This window comes from Typopeltis vanoorti, chromosome 24 (assembly GCF_054136105.1).
Source record: "Typopeltis vanoorti isolate ZY-2024b chromosome 24, IOZ_Tvanoo_1.0, whole genome shotgun sequence".
Taxonomy (NCBI): domain Eukaryota; kingdom Metazoa; phylum Arthropoda; class Arachnida; order Uropygi; family Thelyphonidae; genus Typopeltis; species Typopeltis vanoorti.
The window spans coordinates 46,223,259-46,248,940 of NC_143572.1; the positions used below are offsets into that span (position 1 = coordinate 46,223,259).

A 25,682-nucleotide genomic window follows, 5' to 3' on the forward strand; every position below is an offset into this window, starting at 1 on the left:
AATTTTATCCTGCTCAAGACTAAATAGTGATCGCTTCCAATTTCAAATCCTCTGTACACTCTGGTGTCCTGCACCAGGGAGAAAACATCACTATCAACAATAACATAGTCAATGAGACTTTTATTATTCCTACCCTCTTCTCTCCATGTGAATTTGTGCACATTTTTATATTGGAACATGGTGTTAGTAATAACCAGTCCATGTCCTGAGCAGAAATCCAACAGATATTTGCCATTATTATTAGCTTTGCTCTTTTCTCCAAATTTTCCCAAAATATTTTTATATGTCTCACAATCATTTCCTACTCTGCTATTTAGATCCCCAACAAGGACCAACTTTTCCTTTTTCATTGTGTTAGTTGCTTTTTCTAAAGCATCAAAATAATGTGGTGGTATTAAGTAATGTGGTATTAGTTTTGTCAAGTTGTTAGTTAAATGTATGTTTTTTTGTGTGTGTTGTGAGCAAGATGATTTGACATGTTAATTTTATTTTGAGCTCCTGAAGTCTTGTTTAGATATAAAATAGGTTTATTTAGTTATATATTAGAGCATAATTATATGTTTTGTACGAACTGTCAAACATTGTAATATTGGTGTGGTTTATGGTATTTGTTAATTACGAGAGAAGTGAAAGTTACCACTGTATTCATGTTGTAAAAATAATAAATGAGCTTACTTCAGTGCATAAGAATGTGAAAAGAATCATTATAATTTCTGCTACTTTCATAATGAAATTAAAATAAACTTTTATGCAGTGTGAAGAAAGAACTTCATCTTTTCAAGTCCAGTGCTGAAAACAGTAATGGGAGTACACAGGGTTCCGTGACATGCCACGATCTGGCAAGTCACGGAACCCTCTTGCTGGAAATGTTCAATCAAGTGATGAATCATTGTTTCCGAGGGAAAATTTCTGACATTAAAATAGTGGCAATGTGCTCTTTGCATTAGAATAATTGAATTCTGATTTTCAAAACAAAATTCCACAATTTTGATTCACTGCTGGGTTGAGAACTTTTCCATGATTAATTTCTCAAATGTTCCTTAGATACCTGAAAAAATTAATAATCAAAAAAGTTATTCACATTTTAAATCCCTTCATGACTTTTGGGCTACACTGTAGAAGGCAAAATTGTTACACAGAAGTGTTAAAACTATTGATAAGATTTTAAGCAGAATGTTGAAATTTTCATTTAGAAAGTTAATTCATTCTAAAATGATGATATGGCTCATATAGTTTTTAGTAGTTTATTCAATGGGGCTTACTGCTACTTTCATATAGAAAGTAAAGTTATAGAAGTGTCTTGAATGAAGACAAGATATATTTTCTTCAGTGTTCTGTGATTTTAAGATGCAAGAAAAATTTGATTATGTTGCTGTCATATAGTGAACAGTTTTGTGTTAGTCTTTCTCTTGTGTAAGTTGAAGAGAGAATGAAAGCTCTGTAAGAGAAAAGAGACTAAACTTATGTTCAACTGTCAGCTTATATGTTTGAAGAGAAGCTGTCCTTGTGTAGAGGCTTAAGTGCGGTGAGGACACTATTTTGGAGGTTTAATGGATTTTTTACAACACTCAAAGAGAATTAAAATAGAATTTAATACTTCCTATATTTCGTCCTAGTCACTAGGACATCTACGGGGATTACAAAAACAATTAATGTAACATGCACACAAAAACTTACAATACTAAGCCCAACCACGTGGGTGACACTAAAGTCCTATCTAGGTGGAGCGCCCTCTAAGGGCGATCGTAGGTGGCCTGGAATGTAAGGTGGGACCTCTGGTGATGAGTGTTTCCCAAATCTTCCGAAGCTTAATGCAACCGTATTTATTTAGATTTGGTTGGTTTCTGAGAGCTACTACTGCTTCTAAGAAAAGTCTCTCTTTCTTGAATTTGCTGTGGTGGAGCATGGTGGTGTCCAACACATGGTCAGCCAAGCCTGAATGCCCATAGTTGTGTTTAACGATGTACGACTTGTGTTTCTCCAGTTGGATGGATGCTGATCTGAATGTCTGTCCAAAGTACGCCAGCTTACAGGAACAGGGTACTTTGTAAACTCCAGGCAGAGAGAGAGAGGAGGGAGCTGATCTTTCCTAGACCGGATAAGGGTAGCAAGTTTGCGGTAGGGCTTATATGCTGTGTGTAGGTTATACTTTTTTAGTATCTTGGCTATTTTTTCCGAAGTGCCACGGATGTAGGGTATGGTGATGGCATTTTTAAAATCTTGTTGACGAGAGGGACAGGGAATGGGGGAGGAATTGATTATTTTTTTGATACTGTGTTCGCTGTAGCTATTGGAGAGGAAAGTTCTGTGTATGTGGTTAAGCTCAGTAGTGAGGGCTGTTGCACTGGAACAAAGAGAGAGCCCACAATCTTTGTTCCAGTGGAACCGCCCTCACTACTGAGCTTAACCACATACACAGAACTTTCCTCTCCAATGGCTACAACGAACACAGTATCAAAAAAATAATCAATTCCTCCCCCATTCCCTGTCCCTCTCGTCAACAAGATTTTAAAAATGCCATCACCATACCCTACATCCGTGGCACTTCGGAAAAAATAGCCAAGATACTAAAAAAGTATAACCTACACACAGCATATAAGCCCTACCGCAAACTTGCTACCCTTATCCGGTCTACGAAAGATCAGCTCCCTCCTCTCTCTCTCTGCCTGGAGTTTACAAAGTACCCTGTTCCTGTAAGCTTGCGTACTTTGGACAGACAGGCAGATCAGCATCCATCCACCTGGAGGAACACAAGTCGTACATCGTTAAACACAACTATGGCCATTCAGGCTTGGCTGACCATGTGTTGGACACCACCCACAGAGTATCATGGAAGGAAACCACCATGCTCCACCACAGCAAATTCAAGAAAGAGAGACTTTTCTTAGAAGCAGTAGCAGCTCTCAGAAACCAACCTAATCTAAATAAATACGGTTGCATTAAGCTTCCGAAGATTTGGGAAACACTTATCACCAGAAGTCCCACCTTACATTCCAGGCCACCTACGACCACCCTTAGAGGGCGCTCCACCTAGATAAGACTTTAGTGTCACCCACGTGGTTGGGCTTAGTATTGTAAGCTTTTGTGTGCATGTTACATTAATTGTTTTTGTAATCCCCGTAGATGTCCTAGTGACTGGGACGAAATATAGGAAGTATTAAATTCTATTTTAATTCTTTTTGAGTGTTGTAAAAAATCCATTAAACCTACAACATAATGAAGAGAAGCTGTGTAGATTGAGGTGTGCTTTGTTTGTTATTTGAAGTTGTGGTATGTGAAGAAAATACTTGCACTTGTGTAGATAAGTTATATAGATTTATTATTTATTATTATTATTATGAGAGACCTCCAGGGAATCAGGGACTCATTGAGGGAGGCCACATACTACATGCACCAGCTATCATACTTATTCTTGAATTCATTCACACTGCTTGCACTCACAACATCCAATGGCAATCTATTCCAATCATGCACCACCCTATGAGAGAAAAATCCAGCCCTCACTGCCCCCCCCTTCTTAGTGGCATTCATTCTAGAATGCAAATAATCACAATTATATATATTTGTGATTATTTGCATTCTACGGCACTTGACCTGCATGAAGAAAGGATTTGGTGGTTCAAATCTAGTCGCCGACCAGAGGAAATTTTTCTAAGCTTTTTTTCGACCGGTTCCCGAGTTAGTCGATCTCTGGCACGGGCTAGCGTTTTTTTTCTCCTGGAAACTCGGGTTTTTCGTCCCATAAACTCAAGAAAATTGACCGTCAAACCCACACTATTTCAGACATTAAAAATATTGTGTTAGGGACCACGAGATGGCGGCACTAGCTTGCCATCTTCTTCACTGCGTACTGATGAATCAGTGACAGCCTTGGGCCAGCTATCTCTCTGATTGGCTACCAGTGGATATTGAACTGCCCACTCAGTCTCCAAAAAAGTTAGATAGGGTAAACGGCCCCATACTCCCTATAAGGGAACAAATAGGCGTTAGCTGATTTTTTAAATATTTTTTTTATACATTTGTAGTTACAAGGTGGGAAGACTTAATCTCTTAATGAGTTAAGTGAGTTAAATAGGAATTTAAGAGGTTAAGTTCTTTTTGTATATAAATGATATAGGAAATGGCTTAAAGGGAGATATTCAGTTGTTTGCTGATGATGCAAAGTTGGGTAGCACAATAAAAAATCAAGCTGATGTTGAAAGTTTGCAGGATGATTTAAATAAGCTGGTAAAATGGGCAAAAGATAATGGATGTCAGTTCAATGTGGAAAAGTGTAAAGTCATGCATTTTGGGATTAAAAGATTACCTGCTGTGTACTACATTGATGGAAAGGTACTCCAAGAGATTGATGAGGCTAGGGACTTAGGGGTGTTGGCAGATATGGGGAGATGAAGTTCAGAGGACACACTGCTAAGGTGTCCAAGATTGCACATAAGATTATTTGGTTGAGGAACACACTGATATCCAGAGATAAAGAGGTTATTATTCCCCTTTATAAAGCATTGATACTTCCACATTTGGATTACTGTGCTCAGGTCTGGTCACCTGGATTCCTTGGAGATGAGGAGGCTGTGGAGAGGGTTCAGAGAAGGGTGACTAAGTTGTTGAGTGATGTAAAAAATGCTCCCTACATTGATAGATTGAGGGCTTGTGGATTGCAGAGATTGGTTGATAGGCAAAGAAGAGGGGATATGATAGAAACATTTAAATTACTGAAACGTTTTTATAGGATTGATGTAGGGGAAATGTTTCAGCTGTGTGATAGTGATGGAAGAACAAGAGGTCATCCCTTGAAATTAAAGAAGAGTGTGGTTAACAAAAGGTGTCAGAACAAGGTTTTTTGCCTGGAGGGTGGTGAATGAGTGGAATTCATTGCCTGACTTAGTTGTGAGCTCTTCGTCTGTAAATTAATTCAAGAAGAGATATGACAGATATTGATACTGTTTTGCTAGTTTGGATTACTGTGCGATGAGTCTCCCGCGATGAGTCTACTGACTCCATGGAGATACCTGTAATAATAATAATAATAATAAAGTTACATATGAGATATCCTGGGATGCAAACTTGCATGCAAGTTTAATTAGGAGTTTAGTGTCAGAGTGGGAGGGAGAAAATAAAAAATATATGCACCTCCTCCACACATACATACATGATGATAAAAGTTGTGCTTTTTTTTTTTTGTGAAAGAAAGAAGAAATGGTTTATGAATTTTTCTAGAAGTCATTAAAGGAGGAATGATAGTGTTTGAAATTGAGGATTTTATTGTCCAACTCTGAACTTTGCATATTTCTTAATATGAATAGGAAATCTACTACAGTTATTTTCAAGACTTTCAGAGAAAAGTAGTTTTCAGGATAAGGAATGTTTCCACTGAAGAAATAAAGTAACTGTTTCTTTTAAGAGAAGTCCAAATGCAGTTTTAAAAATATATATATTCTTTTTAGCTGGCATATTTTTGGTCCCAGATAAGATGTGATTTGTTTAATTATCTTTTTTAGATTTTAAGATAAGTTTCTGTAACAATTAAAGTTGAATATTGTATATTTCTTTTAATGTATCTTAGTATTATTAAACTGTTTTCATTTTTGTATATGGAAGTGTAATTGTTCAATTTACTTAGTTATTGAGGAAGTTAAGACTGGTTTTTAAGAGTTTTTAAGAATAGGAAAGTATAATTATCATGGCAATATACATATATCAAGAATCTTACTTTCTGTGCCTATCTTTCAGTATAGAAATCTGAAATATAATCTTGAAACCTATTTTTACATTAGCACACTTGATGACAAGATTGAATAAACTAATACTAAAAGCTAAATTTTTTTGTTTAGTTTTTAGTTATTAGCAATCGGTGTATGTATACAGCAATCTCATGAGTAAGGCTCACTATCGCACATTTCTATGAAAAATATTGGTTATGATGGATTAAAATTCTATCAATAATATTATAGCTGGATTAATTAATTAATCAGTAAGTTTTATATTGCCAGTTAATGTTTATCCAATACTACTACTACATGAGTTTCTTGTGGTGATATGTCAATTTTTCATCTAGAACAATTTTGCCAGTCTAGAGCAATATGAGATTTCTATAATATCATGGCCCATGTATTTTAACTAGAGAAGATGTTGATAGCCTTTGTTTCTATTATCCCTGGAAGTTTCATTGTATGAAGCTAAGAAAAGCAAGATTTTAATCTGCTTAATCAAAAGGATGAGGCTACCATAAGTAAATTTAGTATAATAATATTCCAACTTGTTTCCTCCCACCAATATTTAAATATTTTCCCCAGGTTACAAAAAAATTTCTGATGGCTCCAAGAAAAATTAAATTATGCAACAAGAACACATATCATAAAGTAAAAAATATATAAAATGTTAAATGCTTACAACATACTAACCATCGGAATCACAAATGCCCGATTTTGGTGTTCCACCAGCTACTGTAGTTGCTGCTGCTGCTGCTTTCTGAACATGAGCAAGGTTGGCATGCAACAAAATAGGACGTGATGAGGTAGTTTTGGCACTAGTTTGTGTAGTGGTTGTGGTGGTATTAGTATTGGTAGTAGTAGTAGTACTGCTTGATGTGCGCATGGGTAGCCCACTGTTTGAAGTCACAGAACTACACACTGTCACAGGCCTAGTAATTGATGGTGTCACACATGTTGTGTTCACTTTTAATGTTATAGGTGTGGCTGTCTTGGCAATAACTGGACTTGCTGCTACTATGGGAGTTGCTGTAATTAGCTGCACTGAATTAGGTGGCACTGCTGGCTGCAAAGGTTGTGATGTAGGGCGAGATTCTTCATTTGATGGTCTCACTGGATTTTTAGCATATGACTAAAACAAATATAACAATGCATTAATAACAAACTCTTAAATCATATTTTTTATAGTACAATGGTTAAAAACAAGATGCATGATTAGAACCTTACAATATCACAAACTTATTGTTAAGAACATGAATCATGTGCAGCACAAACTACTTTCCGCTGCAGATGAAATCAATTATTATAGTTCTTGCCAAAGCATTTATTATTATTATTCGTGACACTTCCAAGGAGTCCAGAGACTCATCACAGGAGGACACTTACTATACAACTGTTTCCACCACAACACCGAACCTCTACCAATCATCTCCATCAATGCCATCTACCACCCACCACCACAACTAGTATTTTTTGTCTGTAAATTGCACGTGTTCTAAAGGGCTGATTTATCTGTATGCGGGATGAAAAACCAGAGTTTCTGGGAGAAAAAACCCTGCTACCTCTGTATGAGATCGGCTAACTCACCGTTGATTGAAAAAGTCCACAAAGATTACTCCCACTGCGACGAGAATTGAACTTAGGCCTATTCCAATCCCGTCATTCTTCCAATTGCGCTACAGAGGCACATTTGTTACAAACTATTATGCAAAATTCATACTTGACAGTATTAATAACTGAAGATTACACATAATAAAAGGAGGTTGGGTTTTTTTCCAACTATATACTTGGGATTTTCATTTAGCAAACAGATAAACCAACCTGAGAGAGCACTTGCTAAAAGAAATAACTAAAAACATCAGGGAGTACATTGAACCCACTATAAAATAGCTTGAGTACAAGGATCTTGTGTGTTCTAAGGTACTGAAACTTAGATTTGGGGGGGTCTTAAACAAAAGAAATTGGTATATAAGATGAGCTACATACAAAAACTGAACATTTCTCATAAGACTACCGAACTAATCCTAATGATGAAAATTTCAAGATTCAATCCGATCAGTACTTTTCAGCTCTCAGAACTGAAGGGATTCCTAAATAATCCAGGCATGACTTTCCTAAATATCAAATCTGTCACATTTATCAATTTAGCTGATTATCTATCTTAACCAAATGGCATATCTTAACTAACATTTCAATATTTGAAGTTAATAATACAAATTACATATGACAGCAAGTTCTTAAAAAAAAAAAAAAAAAATTTAGTTCCCTGAAAATTTGGGAGCATTAGGTACTTCACTATATGCAGAAAATAATAAAGTAAAATTGTAATCAAAGATTTATATCAGAAAAAAAAATTGCAATGAATCCTTAAAAGTAATATAAGCATATTTCTTTATTCTCAAACCTGATGCAAAATTAGAGCATCTTAAATTAAACAGTACTCACCCCCCCATCTGACATATTATTTTTATCTATAACATATCAAGGCCAATGGAATTTCTTTTATACTGAATTCACAGTCGCTACTTATGATACAGTGAGTGTCCACCTAACATGATACAACTTATCACAGCAACCACATCAAAAATTAAAAAAAATCAGTCAAAATGCTTCACTGCAGTTTTTCAAGGTATGCATTTCCCCTCCTCCTAGTTCAAATGACTGAAATTTGGTAGCACCTATTAGTGAAACGTATACACTTTGGAATATAGCCAGGCAATAAACTTAAAAGATGACACACCAGCAAATATTAAACAGAATGTATACTACTGGATTTCTTTATTAATGGATTTCTTTTTAAATGCTCCAGCATATTTTGTCACACTTTTTTGCATATTTATGCATTAGTTAGATATCTGTTTTTGTTCCTAATTAGTCAGAAAGATCTTCAGTTGTTTGTATGGTCTCATAATATTCAATAAGATATATCAAACCAGTCACATACTAAAGTGAAAAAGAGTCCACTGACCATTCTATGGTCATGTGTTGTGCTTGATGTTCTGTCAAGCGGCTGCACTCAGAGTACAAATAGATAAGTCAAAAAGAGATGGAGAGTGAAAAAGATGTTTTGGCAGAAATGCATAAGAAGATCAAAGTTTTGCATTCAAATTTAAAGCAAGTTAGGGGAAATTTAGATGTTTTAAGAATAGAATGGGATGGCTCTCTCTTTGCCCATGTACTATGTTCTGGTTACTTTGTGTGGCAAAATAATTTTTACCTACAAAAAGAAGGCACAGCAATGGGTTCGCCACTATCCCCCATAACTTTTATATGGAAGCTTTTGAATAACATACTCTAGATTCCTTTATACTAAAACCTACAGTTTGGCTTAGATATGTTGCTGATGTGTTTCATTATCTAAAATTGAAAATCAAACCTCATGTCCTTTCCTGGATACACTGTTCACACATCTTTCTCCAGGCAGTCTATCCTTCACTGTCTATCACACAAGCCTACATATACTGGCCAATATATACATGCTAACTGTTATCACCAACCACCCTTCACAATTTGCTCTACTGAGCTAGCTTTCAAACAAGATTTACAAATTATTAGCAATACTATTAGCAATAAAGAATGGCTATAGCAAAAATACCATGCTCACACATCTTTCCCCAGGCAGTCTATCCTTCACCGTCTATCACAAGCCTACATATACTAGCCAATATATACATGCTAACTGTTATCACCACCCTTCACAATTTGCTCTACTGAGCTAGCTTTCAAACAAGAATTACAAATTTCAAAAAATTCTTCATAATGCTTCACCAAAAAATGCAAATAATACAGATTACAGTAAAAACATAGCTATCCCATATTAAAGGGCTGTCATATAAAATAAATAGAATTTTACACCATTACAATCTTAATACTACTTTTAAACTATCTATAAAATTAAAAAAACATATTCAACTCCTCCAAGGATTCCTCTCCCTCCATTGGTCCACCCTGGGGTATACAGAATCCAGTGCACCTGTAACTTACCTTATATTGGTGAAGCTGGATGAACAATTCCAATCCATAAAAAAGAACTCAAATGACACATTCAATTTAACAATTTTGGTAAAACAAGCCTCTCAATCACACTCTTAACACCCTACACAAAATTGATTGGAAAGGCATCTGTTCCTTACATCATACAAAAACCTGGTACGAACGCAAATTCAAGGAAGCCTGTGAAATTTCAATCAACCACCCTAATCTAAACAAGAATGATGACATAAAAATTCCAAGAATTTGGAGTGCACACATGCAGCCCACATAAGTCTTTCTGGTTCTCCCATAAACCCTTACTTTAGAACTCCAAGCAATAATTTCAGCCCTTATTGGCTACCATCTATAATGTTTTGTTCTTCTGATTTATTGGTGAGTAATTATGTGGGAGCATGTTGCTCTCCAAACGTAGGGGGGGGGGGAAGGAAGGTTACATGTTCATCGCATATGTTGATTCATTTTAACGGTATAGATGAGAACACAGACTGATAAGAATAAATGCTATAAACGCTACTTGCCTGGAGCTATCTAAAATAAATTCATCCATCAACACCCTACGTGACAAACTATTTAATATTTTAAACCCAGAACTATGGGATATCCTGGACAACATCTCTGATGCAATAGCCAAAAAGGAATTCATCAAAGTTAAAACCTGGCACCAGAGAAAATTTGAAATTCTCTAACAACACAGTGCTACACAATGACTGCAATTACAAGATTGCATCATTGTGAATTTATCATTGTTAACCTTAACCAAAGAAGCCACTAGTGCATTAAGTCAGGGACACAATTGCCATTACTCCAAAGAAAGTGCCAAAAGCCAAAATAATGGCTTCCGTTGAATGGGGAATATACGACCTGCCTCCAGCAACAGCCAATAGCATTTGTCTAGATGTGGCCAACATCCTAATCCATTCTAAGTGTGGATAGTATAAACAGTTCCACATATATTAACTTGCTAGATATTTAGCCAAGCTACTAGCCACTCTCAGAAACAATTCTCCCTCTTTTGTTGAAAATTCTACCCACCTAAAAAGTATTTTAGAAAACCATAACTTTAAAAAGTTCAGACATAATAGTGAGTTTTGATATCGCCTCACTATTCACAAATGTACCATTAACTGAAACCCTTGATTTACAAAAGCCACACTTTCTCCCTGATATATTTCAACTATTTAAATTCACAGTACAGGCAGGTTATTTTACATGGAAAGGGAAAATATACAAACAATTAGATGGGAAAGCAATGGGCTTCTCCCCCCCCCCCAGCCAACATCTACATAGAACACTTGGAAAAGTTAGCTATCAATACAGCCGCTCTCAAACCAAGGCATTGGCTACACTATATTGATGATGTGATTGTTATTTGGCCACATAGCCCAGACACGCTGGATACATTCTTAGTGCATTTAAATAGCCAACACCCAAAATTTCACTTTACAATGGAACTGAAGCTATGACTGTCTGCCCTTCTTGGATACACTAATCACACGTCTTCCAGATGGTTTCTTATCATTTTCAGTTTATAGAAAATCCACATATACAGGGAGATATTTAGAGAAACAATCACACCATCAACTATCTCAACAATATGGTATCCTAAAAACACTAGCCCACAGAGCTAGAGCGATTTGTTCCAATGACATTGCTCTCACTGCAGAACTCACTCATTTAAGTCACACCTTCTTGATCAATGGCTATAATCCCCATAATATAGACAAAATACTAAATGCTCCCCAAAAATCCCCCCACTGTCTACCACAGAAGAATACAACAAGACTGTCACCATCCCATACATTAAAGGTACATCTGAAAAGATATCTAGAGTGCTTAATAAACATCAACTATGCACCACATTTAAACTGTATGAGAAATTGGCAACTCTCATCCATTCACCCAAGGACAGAATCTCTCCTTTATCACATCCAGGGGTCTATGAAGTGCCCAGTTCATGTGATCGAGCTTACTATCGACAAAACAGGAAGAACTGTGGACATTTGCCTCAGTGAACATAAAAAATACATCTGGTACTATTGCTATGGCAAGTCAGGTCTAGCAGACCATGCTTAAGATACCTCTGCACACAGGATCAATTGGAAAAAAACAAAATTGCTGCACAGAAGCTTTTATAAGTCAGAGAGGTTGTTCCTGGAAGAATCAACAGAAGCACTAATATAAAGGTACATCCATGAAAGTTGAGTTGTGTGCAGTCAAAAATGGGTGAGAACTAGACTTTTCTCTCACAGAACCATGACCGAGTAAAACAGTTTACCTGTTGAAAGTAGTAAGTGCATCTAGTGTGCATGACTATAAGAAAAGGTACGACAGCTGATGTGGGTGATATTTGGCCCCCCTCGATGAATCTTCAACTACCTGGAGGTCTAATAATAATAATAATAATAATAATAATATTTTTTGCCCTACATAACAGGAGAAAATTAGTCTGATAGCAATTCCATCTCCACCAAACGACTACATTTGCAAAAAAAACTTCTTAATAAATGGCTACAATACTCACCTTATTCAAAAAAATATTAAAACTCCACTCCAAAACAAAGATTACACCAAAGCTATTACCATTCTGTATATCCAGGATACGTATGAAAAACTAACTGAAATCCTAAAACAATACAACCTGACAACCACTTACAGACCAATAAAAAATTGGCATCCCTTATCTCCATTGAAGACCAGCCACAGACCCCAGGCCTGCAAGATGTTTACCAAGTCTCTTGCAGTTGTAAACCATCCTACTATAGCCAAACAGGCAGGACAGTCAACATCAGAATCACTGAACATAAGGACTATATCAGTTTCCACTACTACAGCCACTCAGAATTTGCTGACCATGCTGCTTTGGACAGCCCCTTTCCCAACAAGATACCGTAAAAAAAGGCCACTCTACTCCACTGCAGAATATAAATACAAAAGACTATTTCATGAATCTGATTCTGCCTTAAGAAACTGTCCAAACCTCAACAAATTTAGTTGCACGAAACTACCCCAATTTAGAAAGCTTTTATCCTCCATACTTCAGCCCAACAGCCAAGAAACCCATTTCAGAACACTAAGGGATACTGTTTATGACTTCAGGCTTAATTTTGGTTGCCATTCTTCAGTCTCATTATTCAGTGTATGACTGAAAGCACATATCATATTGTATTGTGTGCTCCTTGATGATGGTAATTTGATTTTGCCAAAATATAATGGACAAAATATGACCATTATTTTATTAATATACCAAAATATACCATAATTAAATTTACTGTAGTTGATCTAGAGACTCTGTAGCTCAGTGTATAGACGAAGCCCTTTGGTCAAAAAGACCTGGGTTTAATTCCTATCTGTAGCATGAGGAAGGCAGGAACTGGTCTCCTTATCTGGTCTCTTTCAACGAAAGGTGAGTTAGGCAGTCTCATACGGAGGTAGGGGATTTTTTAACCCAGAAACTCTGGTTTTTCATCCCCCAGAACAGGCAAACCAGCCCCATGAACACACACACACAGATTACAGTCAGGAATACTTAAGAAACGGTCCTTGTCTGATTAGTCAGCTATGCCGGTCCTGAGCCTACATAAAATAGGGGAGATTGAGATGGTGCCATACCTCTCCATAAAAGGGGCTCATGCCCATTGTATCATCATATGAAATAAATAAAACAAATATTGATCTATGTTGGAATTTCCTCAAAAAACTACGAACATCGTAGATGTCTGCTCTTCTGGAGGCAACTCCAACCATAATCTTATCCATGTCTCCTTTTTTTTTTTAGAGATTGTTCTGTTCCCAGATAATCTCGGCATTATACCCTAGTGATGAAGTTGCTAGTGGAAGAAATGCATCACCACATAGAAAAGATGAGCACAAAAAGCGTAATCATAATGAGCCTTTAATTATCCAAATATTGATTGGGTAGCAGTAGAATCTCATGACAAGAATGAAAATGAATTTATTGAGCTGTTGCAGGACAACTTCCTCAAACAGCATGCGACAGAAGGAACTTGAGGTCAAAGAGTGTTAGATTTGATTATAGTGTCAGAGAGCATTTCAGTTAAAGATGTAACTATTATGCCTCCGGTTGTTGACAGTGATCATGTGGTACTCACTTGGGAAGTAACTAAGTTTATGAATGTTCCATGCAGTAAAGGTTACATGCTGAACTACAAAGCAGGAAATTATGACCAACTGAGGAGTATACTGAGTTCAGTGGAATGGAATCGGTTGCTGGATGGAAAGAATATCGACAGTGCATGGGAAGCATTTAAACAATACTTAAATGATGCGATATCAGAATGTGTCCTGAGAGTTCGAAGAATAAATAGGGTAAGAGTCAAATGTATGTGTGATCTTATCAAGCAAGAGATTTATAAGAAAAAAACCATGTGCACAAGGATGATATCCATTATGAAAAAAATCATAAGCAGCGGGCTAGAATAGTCATAACTGTTGTACAGAAAGCAAAGTCTGAGTATGAAAAGAAACTGGCTCTGCAAGCTAAAGACAACCCACAAGAATTCAATTGATAAGCTGCAAGTAAAAGAAAGAATGAATATGAAAGAATAACTCTTCTAAATGCAAATGACGTGAGGGTAACAGATGCTGAAGAGGTTGTTCAACTAATTAGTGCCCATTTTGTTGAAAGCTATCAACCTGGTGTATGCAACATTGAGCTCAGTGCTACCTCTTCACTGGATGAAGAAACTCAGGTATATGAGGACGAGGTATTAGCGCTTACAAGGTATTAGAGCTGTTGCACAAATTGAATAAGAATTCAGCAATAGGGACTGATGGAATATCAGCACATGTGCTAAAAGAGTGTTCAGCTGAACTAGATATTCCTTGGACCGGGCTTTTTAATATGAGTCTCAGAACAGGTAAAATTCTGCAAGAATGGAAAGAATGTATGGTAATTCCATTGCACAAGAGTGATAAAATTGAACTAGACAAGGGAAATGGATACATAATCATAATTTTAGATTTTGCTAAGGCTTTTGACAGAATACAGCATGGTTAACTGTTGCATAAATTGGAGAATATGGGTTGAATTATAGAATATTAGCATGGATAAGAGGATGTCTCACTGTCAGATATCAAAAAGTGGTAAATGGGGATGTGAGTATGCAAGATTTAAGGTCACCAGTGGTGTACCACAAGACCAGTGCTTGGTCCACTGGTATTCATTTTTGTACATTAATGATATTGGGAAGGATCTGACAAGTGACATACAGCTATTTTCTGATGATGCAAAGATAGATAAGGTAAATGCTACTGATATACAGTACTTGCAGAATTATTTGAATAGGCTGGAATTGTGGGCATGGGAAAATGGATGTCAGTTCAATGTCAGTAAATGTAAAGTCATGCACTTCGGCGTGATTCGATATCCGATGTCGTATTATATTGGTTGGATTATGCTAGAAGAAACTGATGAGGCTATATGATCCACTAACACTCCAAGAGCTCTATTTGATAGGGCTCTTGGAGTATTAGTGGATAGGAAGTTGAAGTTCTTTATGTTGGAGGTTTAATGGATTTTTTACAACACTCAAAAAGAATTTAAATATAATTTAATACTTCCTAATTTCGTCCTAGTCACTAGGACATCTACGGGGATTACAAAAACAATTAATGTAACATGCACACAAAAGCTTACAATACTAAGCCCAACCACGTGGGTGACACTAAAGTCCTATCTAGGTGGAGCGCCCTCTAAGGGCGGTCGTAGGTGGCCTGGAATGTAAGGTGGGACTTCTGGTGATAAGTGTTTCCCAAATCTTCCGAAGCTTAATGCAACCGTATTTATTTAGATTTGGTTGGTTTCTGAGAGCTGCTACTGCTTCTAAGAAAAGTCTCTCTTTCTTGAATTTGCTGTGGTGGAGCATGGTGGTTTCCTTCCATGATACTCTGTGGGTGGTGTCCAACACATGGTCAGCCAAGCCTGAATGGCCATAGTTGTGTTTAACGATGTACGACTTGTGTTCCTCCAGGTGGATGGATGCTGATCTGCCTGTCTGTCCAAAGTACGCAAGCTTACAGGAACAGGGTACTTTGTAAACTCCAGGCAGAGAGAGAGAGAGGAGGGAGCTGATCTTTCGTAGACCGGATAAGGGTAGCAAGTTTGCGGTAGGGCTTATATGCTGTGTGTAGGTTATACTTTTTTAGTATCTTGGCTATTTTTTCCGAAGTGCCACGGATGTAGGGTATGGCGATGGCATTTTTAAAATCTTGTTGACGAGAGGGACAGGGAATGGGGGAGGAATTGATTATTTTTTTGATACTGTGTTCGTTGTAGCCATTGGAGAGGAAAGTTCTGTGTATGTGGTTAAGCTCAGTAGTGAGGGCGGTTCCACTGGAACAAAGATTGTGGGCTCTCTCTTTGTGGATTGGTATTGGATGTTGTGTGTGCAGGCAGTGTGAATGAGTTCAAGAATAAGTATGATAGTTGGTGCATGTAGTATGTGGCCTCCCTCAATGAGTCCCTGACTCCGTGGAGGTCTCTCTTAATAATAATACCCTATGGCAGTGGTGGTGAACCTTTTTATGTGCGTATACCAAGAGTTTACAAATCAAGTTGCTGACGTGCCGAGCAGTTTTTAATAGGGAAAAAATTAATAGAAAATTAATTATAAATTTGTAATATATATAAATTTATAATATTATAAGTGTAAAATTGATTATTGTATTATTAAATTGATTTTAATGATGTTGATTTAAAAAAAAAAAAAGGTAGTGAGAAATATATTTATGCATTGTAATTCACCATAGAAGTCAGCTGGGCAGGGGAAGCAGCAGAAGGATGTCAACTTGTCAGCAAAATGCTTACCGTATTTACTTGAATATCACTTGCCCTCGCGTATAACTCATACTTCTGATTTTACTTTACGAAAAAAGACATTAAAATGTTTTGCACATACCTCGCACACAAATAATGTTTAAACATGTTCACGTCGAGGCGATAGTAACTCGCTCCCCACGGAAACAACATGCCCTCCCCAACAGCCATTATACTGCAAATGAAAAAACAAGTAGTTTTATCGAATCCTTGAATAAGGTACAGAAGCTTTTGCAGTCTGTGTAATATATTTCTCTACACTTCTTCTTCAGCTTTTCCCACTTAAGTAGGGTCACTGTTTGTGGTTAGTCTCCTCCACAACCTCCTGTCTTGGGCTGTAGCCACATCCAAGTTCTTCATCCTCAAGTACTCCTACACCATCTCCCTCGATCTCTTCTTTGGCCGTCCGCGCTTCCTCTTCCCCTGTACATCTATCTGCATGACCTTTCTTCCCACATACTCTTCCTCCCTCCTCAACACATGACCAAACCATCTCAACCGTGCCTCCTGTATCTTTGCTCCTAAGTTCGTAACTTTCACCGTTCCCTTTTCATAATATATTCCTCAACAAATAGTGCAATTAGAGACAGATGGAATAAAAACGGAACTAACTAATGAATTGCTTGTCCCCGCCCACAGAAATTATGCTGTATAGACTCAAGCAAAACCACATGTTGCACCGAAACAGCATCTAACTAAAAACTATTGTCCAATTTTTCAATTATATGAAATAAGTGTTTGTTTTATTGCATTTGAAATTCTCAATATCATTATGACAGACCACAAAGGCTAACTTAAAAAATAAAATTCTGCTAAGAATTGAAGCATGCCATATAATGAGTGCAGGAGTTCACCTGCCAGTTCAAATGCAAACAAGTAGCCATAAATTTCAACCAAGGGTTGAAAATTTTCGTGAGTTCAGCCCAACGGTAACGAGAAGTTCCATCTGAATGATAAACGACACCCCCATCGCGAATGTGTTAAAACTAAGAAATATATAGTGAATATTGTTATGACAGTTTCAGATGTTATGGAATTCGGTTGAAGAGAATTACCATTTCAACTCAACAATTGTCACTTGCCTTTGTCTTTGGGTCGCATGATCTTTAGTTAATACCGTACCAATCATATGCACATTTTCATAGCTGCTCTCTTATGTAAAACAAAATTTAACTTGTCACCATCATCAAATTCTTGACATTATATTATATCCTGTACACACCTCAAGGGGTGTACAGGATATAATAGTACTACATGAAAAATTTACATCATTACTAACTTGCTATCTACAATTTTCCTCCAAATCAGTCTGTTACTTGTCAAGACTCCAACATTATCAGATCTTATATTTCTATCGTCTAAGGCACTTTGTACCATATCAATCCACCTATATCTTGGTCTTCCTCTGGGTCGTTTTCCTGCCAACTTGGCAGAGAAAACTTGTTTTGCTAATCTTTCCTTGCCCATTCTGTTTAAGTGACCATACCATGTGAGATAACTCTGCTAACGCATTCCTGGATGCCGACAATGTCAAGTTCTTTGCTAATATCGCGTTTTTAATAAGATACTCCCATTGATGTCATCTGTTCATGCCTCTAATCTTTCTCAGGACTATCATATCTGTGGACTCTAGTCTTTGGTCAAGCTCTTCTGACCCAGCACTCAGATCCATAAGTTAAAACTGGTTTGAACACTGTCTTGTATATACAGCTAATTTAGTGTTCCGACTATTTTCTTTCTTATTCCATATGAATTTATTCAATTGACTTCCTACCATACCAGCTTTGTTGATTCTGTTGTCTATTTCCATATTTAATTTACCATCTTCACTAAAAATCGTGCCTAAGTAGCTGAAATGTTTTACTTGATCCACAGATTCCCCGTTCACAACACAGTTGACATTTTCAACAATTCTACCTATTTTCATTGTCTTTGTCGTTTTAATGCTCACCTTCATACCATATCTATTACAACAGTTATTCAATTTAGTCAGGGAATCTTGCAAACTTGTAGCAGATTTATTTAGAAGTATAACATCATCCGCATAAAGCAAAGAACATACATTAGCATCTCCAATTCTGATATCATGTTTAATAACTTTCCTTCATAATGTGATCCATATAGATAATGAATAACAGAGGGGATAATGTACATCTTTGTCTCACACCAGATTTAACATTAAACCATCTTCCTGTACTTCAATTCTAACTGCTGACTTACAACTCAAATAAAGACTCAGTACTGCTTGATATAATGCCCCATTGACCATATAACTGTAGCGTATTCAATAGCTTCTTTCTTGGCACTTTGTCATATGCCTTTTCCAGATCGACAAAACTTAAATACAGATCTTTGTTATATTCCCATGCTTTCTCGACTATTTGTCGTAAAGTGAAGATCTGATCGTGACAGCCTCTATTTGGCCTGAATCCAGCTTGTTCTTCCACAATTCTTCTCAACCATTTCTCAAGTATACTTGCATAGATCTTGCCAGGAACACTCAGTAGGGAAATACCTCTGTAAATCTCACAATTCAGTTTTATTTCCCTTTTTATGTATGGGTACAATTAGAGCTCTACTTCAATCATCGGGAATTCTTTCCTCTGTCCAGGCTTTCTGAACTATGCAGTGCAGCCACTGTAAGACTTTTATACCACCATACTTCAGTATTTCTGGTCGAATAGCATCTACTCCTGATGCCTTTCCACATTTCAAGCCTTTGATGGTTTTTTCTACTTTGAGTATGGTATGTATTCCTGACTGCATGCCTGGTCAATGTTTTTTATCACTGTGCTGTCATCACTGCTTGTTTCATTTAGCAGTTTTTCAAAGTAATTACGCCATACTTCAAGGATATCTTTTTCTCCCGTTTTCATCTCTAACTTCTTTTACAGCACTCTTTCCTCCATTTCTAAGCTTTTTCAACAACCTCCAGAATACCATACCACCTTCTTGATATTTATTTTCTATGTTCCTGTCAAAGTCCTCCTATGACTTTTGTTTAGCTAGTTTTATACATTGTTTCGCTTTCTTACATGTGTCTCTGTATTCTCTAAAAGCAAAAGCTGACTTATTTGCAAGGAACTTTTGATATGCTTTTTTCTTTTCCTTCACTGCCTCTTTAACTTCCTGTGTCTATCATGGAGTTCTGATTTTTCTATCCTTGCAGACTACCTCACCACATGCCAATCTGGCTGAGTCAATCAGGGTTTTCTTAAAGGCTTGTCACTGAATCTCTAAGGTGTGGTTCCTGTTCCAAATTCTTTCAATTTTTCTTGAATAATGTTTGTGTATTTTAGTCTACAGTTTACATCTGAGAGCTGCTCAACTTTTATTCACTTTAAAACTTTCTTACATGTTATTCTTTTCAATATGAAATTCAATTTTATCCTGCTCAAGACTAAATAGTGATCACTTCCAATTTCAAATCCTCTGTACACTCTGGTGTTCTGCACCAGGGAAAAAACATCACTATCAACAATAACATAGTCAATGAGACTTTTCTTATTCCTAGCCTCTTCTCTCCATGTGAATTTGTGCACATTTTTATGTTGGAACATTGTGTTAGTAATAATCAGTTCATGTCCTGAGCAGAAATCCAACAGGGATTTACCATTATTATTAGCTTTGCTCTTTTCTCCAAATTTTCACAAAACATTTTTATATGTCTGACAATCACTTCCTACTCTGCTATTTAGATCCCCAGCAAGGACCAACTTTTCCTTTTTCATTGTGTCAGTTGCTTTTTCTAAAGCATCAAAAAATCCCTCCACTTCTACCTTAGTAGAACCTTCTGTGGGACCATAGGCACAAATAAATCCCATTGACCAATTCCCCATTCTGATATTTGCCCACATCACTCTACTTGAGACTGCCTGCTATTCAAGAAGATTGGTCTCGTATTTTGTGTTGAATACTATGGCTTCTTCTTTTCCTTGATTGTCATTGCCTGAATATAACATGGTGTATTTATTGCTCAGAAAGATCTCACTGTTTGTATTTTTTGTTTCAGTCACTCCTATTATGTCGATCTGGTGCTTATCTAATTTCTCAGCTAGCTCCACTTCACCATTCAGGCTTCTTATGTTGATAGTACCGATCTTTAACTCTGGTGATGTTGAGTTAGGGTGTGCTTTCAGATTTGTTCCAGTAGCTGCTTTTTGCTGTTCACTCTGGTTCCCTGGCAAAAACAACGGGGCCTTGTTTAACCGGGCGATGCCCCAGTCAGCATGAAATTTTGTCATGTTGTACCATCATTTTGTATATTGGTTTAAGCCAATAAGAATACAATTTGGTCAGCTAAATCCCAAATTGCCAGTCCATTCTCGTTCATTGAGTATCCAGGTAGATACCCAACAGGGTGCACCACGAGAAGGTGAGGATTGAACATTAGGTCAGAAGCCCTGGTCAGTTCTCCGCATTCCTTTAAAGGCTATGTGGAGGTCAAAGCAGTTATACAGCTTTGACCCTTAAGCATCCCATTATGTAATGATTTAAAAAAAAAAAAAAGTTGAATAACACAGGCCTGCGATGGAAAAGTTGTCTGAGAAGTAATAATTAGATTCTTATAGATTTTTAGGTGCTGAATTCAGAAAAAGTAGTAAAAAAATTCCATCACCCACCAATTTTACTCAATTTCTAATTTTATAGTTTTTATTAGTAGTATTACGATTTAAATTCAGTACATTGGTATTTATTCTCATTCTCCTTTATTTACCGCTAATTATTTGTATAAGTGCTTTTTAGAAGTGCCTTTTTATGGTAAATAAAGAAATTCCACGAAACTTCTTGTTAATTCTTAAGACAGGAGAGGGAGAGAGGAATGCAGATTAAAGTGCAGGTGGCTACTCTGAATCTTCATTCATTCATTTTGTATGGTGATTCAACAGCTGTGAGCCCCTTTTACGAGGAGGTACGGCACCACCTCAATCCCCCCCCCCATTCTTATCTGGAATCGGGACCGGCATAGCTTACAATTCAGACCTATGGCTGGAGGGATTGTATTAAGTATTCCTACCTGTATCCGTGTGTGTTCATGGGGCCGGCTTGCCTGCTTGCGGGATGAAAAACCCCAGATAAACTGGGGGAAAAAACCTTGCTGTCCACGCACAAGACCAGCTAACTTGGCTATGTCCGAGGAAGACCCTTAAGCTCCTCAAGTCATCGACGGGAATCGAACTTAGGATACTCCTTCCCCAGGCATATGATTGAGAAGCGCATAACCACTAGGCTAACCGAGCGGACACATTGAATCTGATTCGCCGAGATAACAGATGACTTTCCTGTTGTCACAGATACATTTTCTTGTGTGATTCTTTAGTTGAACTTTAGTCGTTGACTACTAAGGTTATCATATTTCTGTAAGGTGTCATATTTTCTAAGTTAGTGTGAAGATTGTGTTTGTGGTTTTTTTAATGTTATTATTATTATTATTATTTGACACCTCCAGGGAGTCCAGACTCTTCAAGGGAGGGCACCTACTCTACAACTCTATCACCACCAATCAATATACCAACTGACCACAACTACACCAACGCCATCTACTGCCGACCACCACCACCACCAGTTTTTCCACAGACAATCACAAGCATCCATGCCCACAGCAGGATTCAAACTGGCAGCCTTTTGGCTGGAGAGCAGATACACTAACCACTCAGCCAGCAAGGCCAGAATAATTATCATTATCATCATTATTACGTGACACCTCCATGGTTTCAAGGACTCATTGAGGAAGTGCACCTATTCTACAACTCTGTCTCCATTACTCAATCCACCAACGAACCGCAACTACACCAACACCGTCTACCGCCCACTAGCACCACTATTATTTTCACAATCACAAACATCGATGCCTACAGCAGGATTCAAACCCACTGTCTTTTGGCTGGAGGGCAGATATGCTAACCACTCGGCCAACCAGGCTGGCAAAATTAATATTTTTACTTAATACCTCCAGGGAGTCCAAAGACTCATTGAGGGAGAGCTCCTAATCTACAACTCTCCACCTCCACCAATCACCACAACTACTTTCCTCATCTACACCAATGCCATCTACTGCCCACCACCAGTATTTTCACAGACAATCACAAAAAATCCATACCCACAGCAGGATTTGAACCCACAGCCTTTTAGCTGGATACGCTAACCACTCAGCCAACCAGGCCAGCAAGTCACATGTTTTTACGTAGTGTCGTCTAATAGTGTTGATATCATTCGTTAAAATTGTTTAATTGTGTTTTAAGTGGTGTTTGTAATGGCTTTTGCTTTTGGGACAACAAAGAGGCTACACCAAATACCCATGCTTTTTGTGCGAGTGGGACAGCCAAGATCGAGGGCAACATTGGATCAAGAAGGAATGGCCAGAAAGAGTCGCATTAGAACCTGGAAGTAAAAATGTGTTACACGAAAATTTGGTTGTTTGGGAAAAAATCCTTTTACCCCCACTTCACATAAAGCTGAGATTGATGAAACAATTTCTCGAGGCTTTGTTCAAAAGAAGGAAAGTGATTATCTAGAGCAAAATTGAAAGAAGGTTTTTTTTTTTTTTTTTTTTTTTTAATCGGTCTGGACATCAGGAAACTTATGAAGGATGAACTGTTTGAAGAAAAAATGGCAACTGTTAAAAAAGAAATGTGGAAAGCTTTGAAAGAGGTGGTAAATAATTTTTAGGAAATCACAAGGACCCCAACTATAAAATGATTGTGGAAGACATGCTACAGAAATTCAAATGATCCATGAGCTTAAAAGTGCACTTTCTCAACGCTCATTTAGACTACTTTCCTGGGAATCTGGGAACTGTCAGCAAAGAGCAAGGAGGGCGATTCCACCAAGACATCAGGAGATGGAAAGGAGGTATCAGGGCAGGTGGAATGTCAACATGATGGCGGACTATTGCTGGATGTTACACAGAGACAACCTGGGAAAAGAATTTCACAGAAAAAGTTCAAAAAGAAGCTTTGAAGGAAAAAGAAAAAGACACCACAGTAAAATATAAAGTATGTACTAAAGATTAATCTTTAATTACTTTCATTTAAAATTTTTTTCCCAATACTTTCATTCCAAAAATGTTTACAGAAAATTTTAAATACTGTTATTTTACTTAATATAATGTGTTTTAAAACTATTTTACTGTAATATTGAATTTTGTGATAGAGAAAAATGGAAGAGATATTTGAAATCAGCAGTCAAAAATAAATCAGAAACAGTTAATAGTTTCCAGACAACTTTTCATGACTCGAATTTTGTAGGCCTCTGTAATTTATAAGCGTATAAAAGGATATCACCTGTAAATCGCTGACATGCCAGCAAAATTCTCGGATGTGCCACCTCTGGCATGTGTGCAATAGGTTCACCACCTAGGCTCTATGGCACTACAATGTAGCAAAATAACCACCAGGATTTCTAGACCTCTTTTCCACAGTTGGATTACTGTTTTCACTCCATAATAATCCTTACTGTAATAAGAGCTTCTTCATACCCCACCTCACTGCCTGAAACCTCAACCTGAAAGCCCTGGTTCTCTAACAATTGTGCCCCTGTGTTTATGATAAAAATATAGTATGTGTTCAGTGGCTAAAGTCTAAAACTAAAGCCTGAAATAGTCTGAAACAAGTGTAGATAAATTATTAACAAATCAAAGGCAAACTTTGCAAGGGCAAGCTTGCCTCCTGCTCAACTAATAGGCAAGCTATAAATTAAAGATGTAAAAAAATTATATTATTGGCTTTTTAATCCTTTATCCAAGTATAAGCAAACAAAGTTTGCGTGTGAAGTCACTTCACAACTGGGCAACTCATATATAGAGCTAATGACCTCACATCACTTGCTTTAGTATAATAAAATTAGTTTAATCCTTTTTCCAAGTGTGAGCAAACAAAGTTTGCGCCTGAAAGTATCTTCAGGACTGGGGTAAGGTGGTACAACACCAGGACAACTCGTTGCAAAGGTGGAGCAAGCTACCAACACTCCTATCTCAGCATCTCCTATAATGCAAAACACATCTCCTTGTGGATATGTCTAATGTTATGCATTAAGGGAAGGGCCACTACCCAGACTAGTTTCGACCTTTATTGAGGTCTCTTCAGTGGGAGCCAGGCCCAAGTGGAGATACCAGGCAGAAGCATTAGCAGGCCATCTCTACCTATAGGAGTTGCCAAATGGTGTGCCACCCTTTTTTTATAATAAATTACTCTGGATTTAGAGAAAGATGTTGAAAGTTTATTTTTCACTTGGTTAGAGTATAATAAAATTAGTTTAATCCTTTTTCCAAGTGTGAGCAAACAAAGTTTGCACCTGAAAGTATCTTCAGGACTGGGGTAAGGTGGTACAACACCAGGGCAACTCGTTGCAAAGGTGGAGCAACGAGTTGCCCTTTATTGAGGTCTCTTCAGTGGGAACTGAAGAGACCTCAATAAAGGTCGAAACTAGTCTGGGCAGTGGCCCTTCCCTAAATGCATAACATTAGACATATCCGCAAGGAGATGTATTTTGCATTATAGGAGATACTGAGATAGGAGTGTTGGTAACTTGCTCCACCTTTGCAACGAGTTGCCCTGGTGTTGTACCACCTTACCCCAGTCCTGAAGATACTTTCAGGTGCAAACTTTGTTTGCTCACACTTGGAAAAAGGATTAAACTAATTTTATTATACTTTAACCAAGTGAAAAATAAACTTTCAACTTGCTTTAGTATCCGATATGCAAAGCATTACGGGCATGTATAATGCTATACATTATAGGAAGAGTCACTACCCAGATCCAGTAATACCAAGGTTGAAGTATTGCAAAAAATCATATTTACGTATACAAGTAACCAAAAGGTGTCACACTTTATTACTAAACTCTGGATTAGAGATGTTGAAAGTTTTCCACTTAGTTATACTATAAATTAAAGATGTGCAGAAATTATATTCTTGATTTAATCCTTTATCTAAGTGAAAGCAAACAAAGTTTGCACATGAAGTAACTTCATGACTGGGCTACTTGTATACAGAATATAGCGGCTAATGACTTCAGATCACTTGCCTTAGTATCCTATAATCCCTTATGGACATGTATAATGCTATTAAACCAAGAATATCATTTCTTGGCATCTTTAATTTATAGTATAGCCAAGTAGAAAAACTGATAGGCAAGCTTTCTGATTGC

The 25,682-nt window shown here is 37.2% G+C and overlaps 1 protein-coding gene across 5 annotated transcripts in view; it reads right to left on the reverse strand.

The window, feature by feature from the left end:
* LOC150093154 (uncharacterized) overlaps positions 1 to 25,682 on the reverse strand; it is a 349,981-nt gene that overhangs the window by 104,772 nt on the left and 219,527 nt on the right. For all 5 annotated transcript variants that reach the window (XM_090413479.1, XM_090413480.1, XM_090413478.1 and 2 more), the window contains one exon: positions 6,402 to 6,840. In XM_090413479.1, the coding sequence (XP_090269605.1) occupies positions 6,402 to 6,840 (439 nt within the window). The remainder of the gene's footprint in view (positions 1 to 6,401; positions 6,841 to 25,682) is intronic.